Raw genomic sequence first — 14847 nt, 5'->3', positions numbered from 1 at the left:
GGGTTCATTTGATTCCTACTAGTCCATCTTGGCTGGAAATGTAAGTCTCAACTTTCTTTTAAGCATTAGGAGTTTTGAATAAATATTTCAGAAGGTCATATATATAAATAATCTCTGGGTATATGAATTCAAAATTATAATCTGAAATTTATATACCAAAAGGATTTTCTTGGGCTATATAACAAGATACAAAAATACCAAGCCATCTCTTTCATTCAATTGGAATCATGCACCATGTTATCATTCTCATACTGAACAAATGAAACAACACAGTTTCACAGAATAGAACTATATTACTTCCACACAGTTGTGTTTCACTTAAATCATGTTGTGTTAAGTGCATGACTTCTGAGGTTATACCACTTGTGTTCAAACCCCAATTTTTCTCCTTTTATTGTCTGGGTAAATTTGAGCAAAATGCTTTACTTCTTTGTGTTCCAGTTTTGTTTTTTTTAATCTCTTAATAGGATGTTTTTTTTTAATGGTACATTTGGGTTGTTACAAGTATTAATTCCTCTCAAGCACTTATCATAGTTCCACAACTGTCATTTTCCTTCAATATTACATCTTCCTTTCCAAATTAATACCAGCAATCTAATTTTACACATCTATAAATCCAGTCTCAATAAAAACACAAGAACATATTGTATCCATTGCTGTGATCCACCTGACAAGCAATGAGTTCAGAATGGTGTATCTGTCTGTTTCAACACCCTCCATTCCTTTTTGTTTGCCACTCTAGAGTAACCTTTCCAGAGAACTACTTTCAAGTACAGAAGTACTTCATAATCTCTCTACTCAGTGCCGGCTGAATAAAGGGCAGCCCCTTGACTCTGGCACTCCAGACTTCAAATATGAAGGTCACGTCTATTTGACCAGCCTCACCTTCTATGCTTCTGTTTCACTAGGTGTGTCTTAGAGTCTCCATGATAAATAAGCCTACATGAATGTTCAAAGGTCTCTACTGTGTCTATAGTTATTTTCAACCTATTTCTTTTACTGGGAACACCAATGCTTATCCAGTCATTTAACTGGTGTGCCTTACATATATACTGCAGTGTGTGAAGAAGGAACACAAAGGCAACTTCAGATAAAAATCTCTGCTCTCAACAAGTTCACCGGGTAAGCAGCAGTCACAACACAGTGATGAAGAGAGCTATTCTAGAGGAATGGTAGATAAAGGTAGATAAAAGGAGAGCATGCCTAATTTTTGCCTGAAAAATAAACTGAGGAAGGGGATGTGTGGTAGTCAAGGAGAGCTTCACAAAGGAACTTCTCTAACCTGTTTAAAGACCCTCCCCATCTCCTTATATTAGATTGAGCCATATGCAAGACTTGAAAGACTATTGATTACAAGTATCTTGAGCAAAGTAATCCCTATACATGTATCAGTTCTACTGCAAAATGATCAGAAATAGACCTTGTGTACAATGAAGCCAGAGACAAAGATCAAAGAGACCAGTTAAATACTAAGTACTGGCCATAACCCTGGTATTTACAGCACAAACACATCAAAACAACATAAGTAGGGTCTAAAAAGTTCAACCACATAACATGCAAAATAATGATGATACATACATCTTTCAGTTTATTGTTGTGCATTATCACAGAAAAACCTACAGAAGTTAAACAATGAAACTTAACATTGTTCACAACTGATGAACCTTGATCTGATACAGTCTCAGTAATCTGGGAATTATCTTTCTCCTTCATCAAGACAATTTTCATACAAGAAATCCTATCATCTCTTGCTTTCATTCTCCACCATTATAGCTTATCATTCACTGAGTACTTTCTCTGTACCAGACCCTGGCTAGGCACTGTCTCTCTCATTTAATTCTCATGCCAGGAAGGTGAGCCTCCCTTAAAATATGGTATGTATTCCCAATAAGGACAGCATGAAACTTTATTGATATGACTTAAGTAATTAACAAAATCCTTTTACTCCCCATTAGAAATTCCATTTTTGAATTTTCCATTTTGAATAGCCAGCCAACATACTTACTTTTTTTTTTTAATAAATAGGGAGTCCAGTTAAAAGATATTAAAATCAATGACTACCACTTATTGGGTGCCAGGTATTATACAGTTTCATTTAAGGCACAAAAATAAGGGTCACATGAAAGACATGCATTTTATATGCAGAAACAAGGATCAGAGAGGGTAATCACTTTTCCAAGGTCATATAGGTCTTAATATTCAGTTCTGATTCTGACTATATGCTATGTACTTAAAACATGGCAGATTTCAGCTCTGATTCTGACTACACCCTGTGTACTTACAGAACAACAAATATTTAGTGGACACCTACATGCACCAGGCACTCTGCCTCTTATATATCAGGAGCTGAACACATTGCTGCTTTTAATCTTTCCAACAATTCCATGAAGCACTTGCATGTCCACAGTTCTTTATCTAAAACCCTTGAATACAGATGCTATTTGGGCATTTATAGTGTTTGGGATTTTTTGGAATATAGTTGATCCTTGAACAACACAGGAGTTAGGGACACTGACCATGCAGTTGAAAATCCATATATTACTTTTGACTCCCCAAACTTAACCACTAGTAGTCTACTGTTTGACCAGAAGCTTTGCCAATAATATAAACAGTTGATTAATATGTATTTTATGTGTATTACATACTAGATTTTTATAACAAAGTAAGCTAAGAGAAAATAAAGTGCTATTAAAAATCATAAGGAAAATTCAGTTAATGTACTGTAGTATTTTTACTGAAAAAAATCCACATATAAGGGGAGCTGCAGAGTGCAAACCTATGTTGTTCAAGGGTCAAATGTACAGAGTACACATGAACAATTTATTATTTTTTGCTGAATCCTATATAACATTTCTTTCAATTTAATTATTAAATAAAATTTTCCTCTTTTCCTATTGCTAAATAGGAAAAGAGGAAAATATTTATGCAACTACACACACATAAAATATTCTAATATTTAAAATTTTCTCTTGCAGGGTTCCCTGCCTCTAGGTAGATAAACCAAAAGCAAAGACATCTATAAATAAGGGGCACTTAGAGCTGGAATAAATGAAAATGCTCACTGCTTTAATTCAAACGAGTTTCAAAGGTAAAGCATCGAAGTCTAAGAGGCTGCCAACACATCTGATCTTACTGCACACATCTCAACAGCAGAGGTTTAAAGCAAAGACTAAGAAGCGGGAGCTCTGGCTTCTCCCAGATCAAATCAATCAATGATTATCTTTCAAATGTAGACCTTTCCCTTCTAGAACCAAGCATCTTCACTCCTAGTCTCAGCATTACACCTTCCTTTTCTCTCATCCTTCCTTTCTTCCCACCCTTCCCTTCTACTTCCCACTGTCTGCTTTTTTGCTCTCATTTTCCTTCCCTTGTGTGCTTAATGGCATTCAAGATAAGGATGTCATCTGAGCTAGAGCCAAAAAGTAAAGTTCCCACAGATCTTTTGGTATTTCTCTGATGCCCATTTAAGGTTAAGTTTAGCTTAGAGAGTGTGAGGTTATAAAATGTTCTTAACGGTCTCACAAGTGCAGAAATATGTGTGTATGCGTGCGTATGGGCACGTGTGAGTTTGACATCTGTGGTTGGTAACAGTCTCTCTCTGTTCCTTTTAATTTCTTTTTCACTAAATCAACAGAGTGCAAGAGAAAGGCAGACATTTTATTACTATAAAACAAGTTAGCTCAGTGACTGTCCTAACTGGTACTTAAGTACAAAGTTTAAAGTTATTTAGCATAAAAGTCAATCATGATGTATCTTCTAATAACAATACAGAAGTTAGTCTAAAATGGTTTTTTCTCATTATAATGAGTCATATTGCTTTCATTCAGGTGCCTGAAGACATTTCTAATTCTCACTTAACCAGGAAGTATTCCTGAGTTCTCACATAAAGTTGTCCCTACTCCAATTATTTACATACTGTATTCCTTTTTAATGTTTAAGTAGATGGTCACTGCTGTTCTTGAGTTTGCTTCTCATTAACAGAGTTTATATTGTCTTTGCAGCCTGAGCTCCAACTAGCCTAACACTTAATAAACACTCAAAAGATACATGAAAATATTAGTAAATACATTTATTTCATTTAAAAATAAAAATTACCTTCCTATATATTCTAACTTATGGTTAGAAAAGCAAAAAGAAAAATATCTCCAAAGCGCCAGGGTAAAAACTATAGATATTTTTAAGATCTGGGAATGCTAAAAGATTTTCTACACATAACACCAAAGGAATAAAACATAAAAGCCTTTTTAGAGGGAAATAAATGGAATACATCAAAAGCTTTAAATTTTCACATACTCAACAACTCAGGAGTTGCATTTCTATGCATTTCTATTTCTAAGAATAAAATTGAGGTTATAGATTTACTACACAGATTCTTATCATGGCATTGCTAAAACACAAATAGGCAACAAAGCAAAAAGAAAATCTGGAAATGACCCTAAATGTCAATTAACAGAGAAATATAATTACGGCATGCAGGAAACCACCACAGTAATTGAGTTTAAGGTCTTAAATTAGATTGTCTGTATCCTTTTTCTCATCCTTACAAGCTTCCCAGTGCTAACATAAGCTTTACCTGGGCAAAGTTCCTTCATCTGGGACACCAAGATAATAACTTTACAAATATGGCATGATTGTAGAGAATGTAGATGCCTGGCCCTCATTGTTACAATATGCAGCAAAACTATTTCAATCTATAATGTAATGTATTTCATAACAAATGAGGAGCAGGATACAAGCAGATTTCACGTTACAAAAGGGTGGATTCCAGTAAGAATGGAAAGATCCCAACCTTCGTAAGTAACATAAGTAGAGTGGGAAAAAGTATTCAAAAGCATATCCCCCTAAATTTTGTAAAATAATTCTGAGTGGAAGAATTATGAATTACATGTTTTTGTTTATATTTTTGAAATTATTTCATAATAAATGTGTTTCTCTTAGATAAGAATATTACAGTGGAAGGAATTTTTTTCTGAAAGTACTGCTTATATATTTCTTGGAAGCATCAAATCCATAGTAGATAGAATCCTGCATAATTTACCCACTTATTCTCTCACCATGCTTACCTGTATTCCTGGTCACACTTATTTGCTGTTACTTCATAGGCTGAACAAACTCACCATGTGTACTTTATAATAAATTCCAAGACCATGAAATTAGTTAATTAACACATGCATCAATTATTTCTGAACACACTTAGGTCTAATCTACCTAATTCCCAGAATTCAGGAAAACCCTGCTTCGCCTGCTTCCACTATTATTTTTGAAGAATCGAGATATGGTTTGAGTAGGCTGAATAGCTGTCCCAGTAACTTTACTTCCTGAAATGTGGGTGGATGAACGCAAATACACAGAATAACTCAAGAACTTATAATTTGGGGCGCCTGGGTGGCTCAGCGGGTTAAAGCCTCTGCCTTCGACCCAGGTCATGATCCCAGGGTCCTGGGATTGAGCCCTGCATCTGGCTCTCTGCTCAGTGCAGAGCCTGCTTCTCTCTCTCTCTCTCTCTCTCTCTCTCTCTGCCTGCCTCTCTGCCTACTTGCGTTCTCTGTCAAATAAATAAATAAAATCTTAAAAAAAAAAAAGAACTTATAATTTGACTTCAAGTTACCAATATGCAAAACTGAAGGCTAAGACTATGAGTGGCTCCTTTCAGAGAGCCACCATCATCATGCCCACTGAAGTGGACAATTAGGGATGAGGTATCCATCTCCTAAAGGTCTAGCTTAGGCAGAACCATAACACAGCATTTGAAAAACCACAATTCTGACCACAAAACCCTGCTTTACAATGGGATGAGTGAGTGAGAACCCTGTGCCTGGAGATATTCAAGCAGAGGCTGCGTGACTCCTCCAAAAGGCTTTTAGACAATGAGATCATGCATGAGGTTCTTCAACTGGATGATTTTATGAAACTTACCCTGAAGAGAAATCCATCCCTGATTCATTTTACACAAAGACTTTAAAGTTTATATTTCATAGACTTTTAACATTTGATCTCACCTTTTATAAAGTAGCTTCAGATTGACAAATGGAATTTTTCTTAAAAATGTCAATAGATTAAAAAGTTAATCTCCAATGCTCCTTTTCAAGGTACCATTTACTGAAAAATGTACATTTTAAGGAAATGTCCCTAAATACAAGGATATTTGAAATTTCACCAAATTTGTGCATTTTTAAAGAAAGTCATGTTTACATGATAAAAACTGTGTAGTAATATATTTTGGATAATTAAGAGTCTAGGATATATTTTAACAGATGGTCCTTATATAAGCCTTAAGGAAAATTTAAGATTTCAACAATCATTTAAGTCAAAGAAACTGAAATAAGGACTTTTGGCTGGCTGTATTTGTGATCAAGTAATCACTACATTTTTCCAGAAATTCCTTACGTAAATTCATTTCTTGCCTGCCCACCCCATCTCCACCAAATTTCTACTGATAAATAATAAGGTACATTTTAAATGTTTGAGGAAAAAAGCACCAGGTCTTGATATACAATGTTAATTCCATTTCTCTGTATTCTCAGATATATATTAGGCACACTATTAATCTTTTCTTTTTTTTTTTTTAATGCCATGTATTTGGAAAGAAAAGCCCAAAGACTGAGTCTCCACATGTGCCTTGGACACAGCAGAGTTGTTTGCATTCTATAATCAGCAGTGGCCATAAGAACTCTCTTTAATGCTAAGTATAAAAGGTCATTGTACCTATCAGCATGAGTGAGAAGAGAACTCCAAAGAGGTTCAACCAGCCCAGCACTAAGACTCAACTTAAATACCATAATCATGCCAGCCACTCATTTACCACTCAGTCTCTGTCTCCAGTCCGGAAACCAGTCTGCCAGGAGCCTAGATAGCTGGAAGAGCAGCCATGTTTTATCATACAACTGATCCCTAGAGGCTAATTTAAAGGAAAACTGTATGTGTCCTATATTAAGGAGGAAAAACATCCCTCATTTCACAAAAATCTTTAAGAGAACAAAGAACTTATCTTTTGAAACTCCGTAACTGAAAAACACAATAGGAACTTTAAATGTTAACAGGGCATGTGAGCCTATTCATATTCATTACACTCAGCATAAATGAACTATTCCTTGTATATGTGAGTAGACAATATTTCTTAAGAAAAATTATCAACTCGACTTTTTACAGGGATTAATTACATTCTAAAATATTCCACTGAAAATATCTTCTAAAAACGTGTAAGTTCATATGTGCAATTCAAGAGTGAAAATTATTACTTTGGAAGAAAAAAAGTTTTAGAGCTTTCATCTGCAGGTTAATAATTAAAAAGACTTTAAAGAAGCAAACACATGTTTTAAAAATATCCTTCAGTCCAATTCATTAACTAATCAATTTTGTAATTTCTTCTGAAAACATGCTACTATACATGTAAGATATATGTACGTCTTTATTAGATTCCCATAAATGTAGTAAGAACTAACAAATCTAATGAATGGATAACTGTTGAAGAACGATGATGTAATGCCTGGAAACCTCTGACTTGAAACTGCCCAATTCCTTTGCCAATTAGGAATTGACCTTGAAATCTGCTTCAGGACAAGAGAACTTTTCTGGAAGGTTACATGACTTCCAGAAAAATGAACATCGTCTCCACCAGTTAAAATTATGTTTGAAAATTTAAATTGAAATATTTTTCATTCTGTAGTATTTAAATAAACTTAATATTATATAGGCAATCTGTATTATTCCATTCTCAACAACTTACTTTTTCATGCAAACATTTCATAATTAATGTTTCTTCCCAAAATAAAAGCATCTGGTAAAGGCATTTAAATTTGCCCTAAATATAACCATAAACTTTGTCATTTGTGGAATGTATTTCAGTCCCAAGAAATCTCAATTACCCTAGGAATAATATAAATATCATGAGGTATATATACATACCAGTGTATGCTAAAAGGTTTCATACATTTTTCTTTTCAAACTTTAACAAGAATTCCAATTTCTCCATTTCTTCTCAAGATTTAACCCAAATACTAAGATGAAGTTTTTGACAGGGTGATGAGTACAATTTTTTAAATACAAGGCTTTTTTGCAGTTTGAAACCTCTATACATATATAAACCATCACTACTACTTATCTGTAATATTTCAATGGCATAGCTTCATACACTCTCACGTTTCATAACAAAGAATGCACTGTACAAATTTAGATGCTATGAAAAGCCCTGGGAAAATAAATTGAAGATGTATGTCCTTATGAGTGTTATGTAATACTGCTTCTAGTTTAACATTATTTTTACTCCTATGGTTTAATGTTAAATAGTTATTTCTCACATTTTGTAAGATTAAACATCTTTATTTTTTTTAAAGATTTTATTTATTTATTTGACAGAGATCACAGGTAGGCAGAGAGGCAGGCAAAGAGAGAGGAGGAAGCAGGCTCCTCGCTGAGGAGAGAGCCCAATGAAGGGCTTGATCCCAGGACCCCGGGATCATGACCCGAGCCAAAGGCAGAGGCTTTAACCCACTGAACCACCCAGGCGCCCAAAATTAAAATCTTTAATAGGCCACTGGCACCCATTTGATTCCAGGACATCATTAATAGATCAATTAGCACATCGACACTGGAGATTTCCACCAATCTACCAATCATGAGTTTAAGTACTATTTGTATTATGGTAAATTGGTTTCATATTGGCTTGACTGACCATTTACATGGGTAGACAATGCTGGATGCCTACTGAGCATTCATTCCTCCACTCCTTTTCTCCTGCCCAACAGAACTTCCACAGGCCTCCTGAACTGAGCTTACTCTGGGGCAAAAAATGGACATTCTCCAGTTGTTGTTAGTTATGTCTCATAATCTTACTATTCACGTTATAGATATCATCAGAGATGAATAAAAATATAATTTCATCAGAAGAATTTTCTTTGGATAACCAAAAATTATACAACTTTTTGTTTATAAATTGTAATTGTATAATTACAATTATACAATATTTTGGTTTAAAACAAAAGAGACTTCTCCAAAAGGAGGGTCTCATTTCTCTTTTCTTACCTCTTTCACACTGTGGACCAGTGAATCCATAAACACAAGCACAGCGGTTAGGTCCAATACAACGTCCACCATTCTGACACCCATTTTCGCAGACAGCTGCACACAAACACAGCAAGAAGCTCATTATATGGTCAATCTCCAGGTACAGGTGACCACTGAACATCACAGGTTTGAACTGTGCTGGTCCACTCAAAAGTAGACTCTTTTCGATAATCATGGTACAGTGCTGTAAGTCTATTTTCTCTTTCTTAGGATTTCCTTCATTACATTTTCTTTTCTCTTGATTACTTTAAGAATACAGTATATGGCACGTATAACTTAAAAAATACGTTAATCCACTGTTTATGTTATCAGTAAAGCTTCCAAAAAACTATTAGTAGCTAGGTTTCTGGGGATTTAAAAGTTATACACAGATATTCAACTGTGTGAAGGACCGGCACCCCTAAGCCCTGTGTTGTTCAAAGGTCATCTGTACCATACAGCATAGAGGTAGCCCATAATGTATCTTTTCTCTCAAACACAAGTTACAACTTGCATGCACATTTAAATAAATACACGTAACGTAAATTGAGACAAAACCCTATATAATTCATGTAAATCACATTGTGAGGCACAGATCTGGCAAAAGTTCTTTTTTTCTTTCTTTCTTTTAAACAATCACAAGGATTGGCTGGCTCAAATGCTCACACTGTCAGAATGTAACTAACCAATTGTTATCTTACTTCTATTACCCCCATAATCAATCTTCATAGGTAAGAAAATAAAATATGGGGAAATGTAGGAAAAAGGGGACAGACAATAGGCAGCAGAGAGACAGGAAAAAAGGGAGGGATGCGAGATGGAAAAATAAAGAGGATATGGCAACAAAGAGTAGGAAAAATCAGAGAAGAAAAAAAGCCCCACCCTGCAAGAAAAAAGACTGGGTGGGTAAAAGAAAAAACAAAAAATCTAATGTGAACATGGTTGGTGGGGGGATACCTTAAATTCATCAATGAAACATCAAGAGATAACTAATGTGTACAGAGTATGTACAGGATATAAAAGGAAAGAAGGAAAAACTTCAGTGTCTCAATATGATAAATATTTTTATTAAAAAATTAACCCCAAATGCCAAATTTTTAAGACGAACACAGGCAGCATACACTCCTTCACTCCTTTCCACTTGTGACCAGGGAGACCAGGATTCAGTTCAGGCTCCGTGGGCCCCAGAGAGACAGAGAGCTAGAACTGACCCTGAGCGGCTCCTCTCCCCCACTGCACCACCCTCAGCAGCCTGGACCACAAAGAGAAAACCACTCTATAAAGACCGTTCCACAAATTCCCTGGAAAACCAATATTCCTGAAAACTCTCCTGACAGCACTGGAATTCAAGAATCATGCCTTCTCTGAGAAAAAATACAGGTACTAAGAGCTTGTCTATTAATCCACCCACCTTGTCAAACATAAAAACCATCCTCACAGATAAAGGATTATATTCTATGAATTGTGCCCAAAACACAGAGCTTCAAACATTAAAGCTAAGTGAGGGGGCAAAGGACAACTGTGCGTGCTTCAAATGAGGCACATATCAAAAAAGGGAAGCTCAGTAAATAATCAGGTATCTAAAAATGCAATAGTGTTGCTATCTCCATACCACGAATACTGACTAGAATACCTATTTTCCTCTAGAAAGCATCCAAGTGGCTTCTGTTCTGCTAACAGTATGAAATGAAAACATACTTTGAAACAAAAGACTTCTTTATCTTAAAGCACCAGTGTGCTAGTGGCTTTAAAATTCTTTGTATCAGGCTTTGCTCAAAGGCAAGAAGGATTCTATGTATATTCGCACAAGTGCATCTTTGGAAGAACCACACCTTCCCATTTCTCCACTAGTGCCTACACAGCACTTGCAACTCATCTCTGTCCTGAAATATGGGCTGGGCAATAAACAGGATGAACAAATACAGAGGATAAAGGAAAGGAAATGAAGGACATGAGAAGCGTGAGAAAGATGGGGGTGGACAGGAATGTGGAAGAAAACAAAAACCTGTTGGAGAAGTCTCAGTGGCATGGAACTCCGTAGAAACAATGGACAGCACTTGAACATTTCAAATGCTAAAAACACATATTGCAAAGAAGCAGCATTTATCTAATGTAATTAATTATGATGTGAGAAAAGTACTTTAAATATCATCAAGCTGTAAAAAATATAAATGGAAATCACTTTCCCTGATGTGCTCTCTCATAAGATCCATGCTAGCCTTTAACACATGATTGGAAAAAAAGCATTCATGACTGACATTCAGGATGCACCCCTGGACTAGGTGGAGAAAGTGATTCTCTCAGGGCTTCCCAAACAGACTTCTAACTCCTAACTTCTAACTCCTACTTCTAACTTAATCCTTGAGTTTCTCCTGAGGAGCCTGTCCAGTACAAATTAAACCTAATCTAATCTGTCTATGTTAGAAGGACAGTGTCTCTCTACTCATTACCGTTTTGTTTTTTTTTTTTGGTAGAAAATATAGTTAATGTTCATAAAAAATTATGTAAACATACATGATTTTATTATTTTAAATATTTTTTAAAATTCTCTATTTTAATTTTTAATATGATAAGTATCAGCAGACATACCCCATTTTTTAATTTTTTTATTTTTTAAAGATTTTATTTATTTATTTGACAGAGAGAGATCACAAGTAGGCAGAGAGGCAGGCAGAGAGAGAGAGGAGGAAGCAGACTCCCTGCTGAGCAGAGAGCCCAACGCGGGACTCGATCCCAAGACCCTGAGATCATGACCTGAGCAGAAGGCAGCGGCTTAACCCACGAGCCACCCAGGCACCCAGACATACCCCCATTTAAACAAAATACCTTTGGTATACTCAATGATTTAAAAAAAAATGTAAAGAGCTCCCATGAACAAAAAGGCTGAGACCCTTTGCTTATATTACTACTTCTTGTCTGAGAGTGAAGTCTCAAACTAGAAACTAGAAAGTGAGGTCTCAAACTCAAACCAGAGTTTGCTTGCCTTTGCATCCCCATCATCTACTGTAGAATTTGATCCACCGCAGATACCAAAAAACAAAAATCCTGGAATACATGAAAGTCTTCCCCCTCTTTTCCCACTATTTTGCAAGGGAGAAAGTCGCAGTGAAGGGATAAGTTCTGTTGTTTCCACACATCCTGATCACATCAACTTTCTGATTCTCTGCTCCCCTGCTGAAAATTGGGTTTATAGATCCTACCTGAAAGGGCCTTGAGGATTGAATAAAATGATGTATAAAACAAAGTGCACAGTCTCTGACATTTAAAGTGTTCTATAAACTTTAATTCTCCTTCTCTTTTATTCTACAGAGTATTTCTATGAAAATAAGACTTGCTCTTTATCACCCAAAGGTTATACTGAAGAACAACAGCAGCAAAAGTGGACAATGCATACAAAAATAGAGTAAAAAATAAACAAAAGAGGTAATTTTGCATCTTAAGAATGAGTTACAATCAAAGTTATTTTATGCAATAGTTTTTCTTAAAACAGAACAGAAATGGAAATTTACATTCCAACCGGAGTTGGAAAGAAATGTGAATATGCCTAAATTTCAGGCATGAAAAGAAGGCTGACCACCCAGGAAGAAAGAAATGCTTACACCTGGTGTGGGATAAAGCAAAAGCAATGGCAAAAACCACATGCTACATACTCTCCACACCAGCTTCCCAGTGATCTTCACCCCGCCCTATAATTAACCCGTTATCTATATAGAAATTCAGTCTACATGCTCCCAAGTTCCTATCTCCGTCAGCTCTCTCTGAAGATCTTAGCTCATCCATCTTTCCAACTGGAGGTCTAACAGACTGTTTAAATTACCAAGGCCAAAACAAAACTCTTGCCATCCCGTGTTTGCAGCTCAGCCTAACCCACTCCCAGCTCAGTCTTCTCATTTCAGAAAATGGCACAACCATTCCCTCTGGGGCTCCATCCAAATTCTCCAGTTGTCATCATGGATCTTTGTTTCTGTTTTTCTCCCCCAGCACACCCACTCCACCAGCACACATATCCTTCTACAGACTCTACCTCTGAATACAAGTCCATGACAAGCACTTGCCCCACGCTCATTACGCCAGCACCATGCACCTAATGACTGCAGGTGCTGGTAACTCACCTCTCATGTTCTCTTCACCCTTCCTACAATCCAGTAGCAGCCAGAGTGATTAAGTTTTTTATGTTAATCAGATCGTATCACTCCACTGCTCAAACTAACTCAATGGCTCCCCATAAAATTTAGAGTCCCAATTTCTTTCCTTGGTGGGTAAGGCCATCCAGCACCAACTCTGAACTCATCTCCCACCTTTACCTCCTTTCCTCTCCTTAGGCACATGGATTTTCTTAATATCTACAAAACAGGTGGAAGAAAAAAGTATGTTCCCACTATAGGTGCTATGAATCTGCTTTTCTCTCTGTCTAAAATACTTCACCCACTGACCTAAAATGAGACCTTTAGGTCATCTTGTTTGCTCACTAATTCATTCCCAACACCTTGCACAGGTGGGGCTTACAGGAGAAACTCAGTGAACAAGCTGAATGAAAGAGCACTTTCTAAGGAATGCTTTCCACATTTCTGGGAAGGTAGCTAGGCAGTTTAAATGTTTTTATAATCCTCATTTTAGCAAATGTTTTTCCAGGGCTTTTCTGGATTCACAAGCTGAAAATTATTACACCTGCTTTCTTACTCTCAGTGCTATAATGCTCTCTCTGTGTCACGCAGTTCAGCAAGTGTCTTCCTTACACCTGGTTTTGAGTGATGTGTACGAAGTGTCATACCCTGCATCTTTGTACTTGCTGTGAATGATTTTGCTGGTTACATAATTTGCTTGCACCATATGTTCTATTAACCCTCAGTACATGTTGGGCAATCAGAGTTTTTTCTCATGAGATATTCAGTAGACACATTTTCAAATATGCAGCTCTTATGACCCAGGGTTTTTTTCCCCTTTCCCCTGACTGAAAAGTGTGGGGGCAGTGGTATGGTTTGGCACAGAAGAACATAAAAGCATCTCCTGCAAGAAGGGAAACTACTTTTCATCCCTTTACTTTCCATTTCTGTGCAAAGAGCAGAGGAGGGACACACCAGCTTTCTGCATAATCTCTAGGAAAATACACACATACACAGAAATGCCCCAGACAGATATAGGATCTGTATCTGTCAGGCTGAAAGTGGATAGTTTCATGATAGATTTGAGCTAATACTCTGAAAGATCTGTTGAGGCAAGGCTCTTCCCCCTGTAATTTTAAAGTAATTATGAATTTTCTCCCCCTACACAACAAAAGGTTGAGTTTTAGGAAAGATAATTGTGTCTCTTTGATTGCTACTGAGTTCTATAAAAGAGAAATACAATCAGATCTCCTAACACTTCTGTTTAGGTATAAAAAAGGTATAAAAATCTGCCTCCTTATAAATACTGTATTCACAATATGTTTTTTTCTTAGTGGTTGTAAACTGGAGTCCATTGTATAAAATTTGGAAAATACCTATATATTGGAATAAAATACAGAAAAAAAATCATCCATGAAAAAAGAAAGTTTGCTATGACTTCTGTTACACTGCTGTCCAGCTTTTTCCTGGTCAACCCTAGCCCAAAAAAGTTATTACATTGGCATCTCCTATTCCTGCAAGAAACCTGGCCTCAGTGCAATGTATTCTCTCAAATTCCTTAATGCTCAGCTTTCTACACTGGTCAGTCTCAGATTACCTCAACAGCTATAGCCATACCTGAAAGTTACCTACACAAGGGGTTCTGTAAACTTTGGTCCACAGGTCAGATCTGGCCCACCACCTGTTTTTGTATTGCAGTGAG

The 14847-nt window shown here is 36.4% G+C and overlaps 1 protein-coding gene across 1 annotated transcript in view; it reads right to left on the bottom strand.

Annotated features, from left to right (window-relative positions):
- Positions 1 to 14847, bottom strand: part of FBN2 (fibrillin 2) — a 247924-nt gene that overhangs the window by 220762 nt on the left and 12315 nt on the right. The window contains exon 5 of the mRNA XM_082723375.1: positions 9022 to 9117. Within this exon, the coding sequence (XP_082579501.1) occupies positions 9022 to 9117 (96 nt within the window). The remainder of the gene's footprint in view (positions 1 to 9021; positions 9118 to 14847) is intronic.

The sequence above is a fragment of the Mustela nivalis genome (genome assembly GCF_964662115.1).
Source record: "Mustela nivalis genome assembly, chromosome: 3".
NCBI lineage: Eukaryota > Metazoa > Chordata > Mammalia > Carnivora > Mustelidae > Mustela > Mustela nivalis.
The sequence above is the reverse complement of the archived record's forward strand: the minus strand, read 5'-3'. Positions and strand labels throughout refer to the sequence as shown.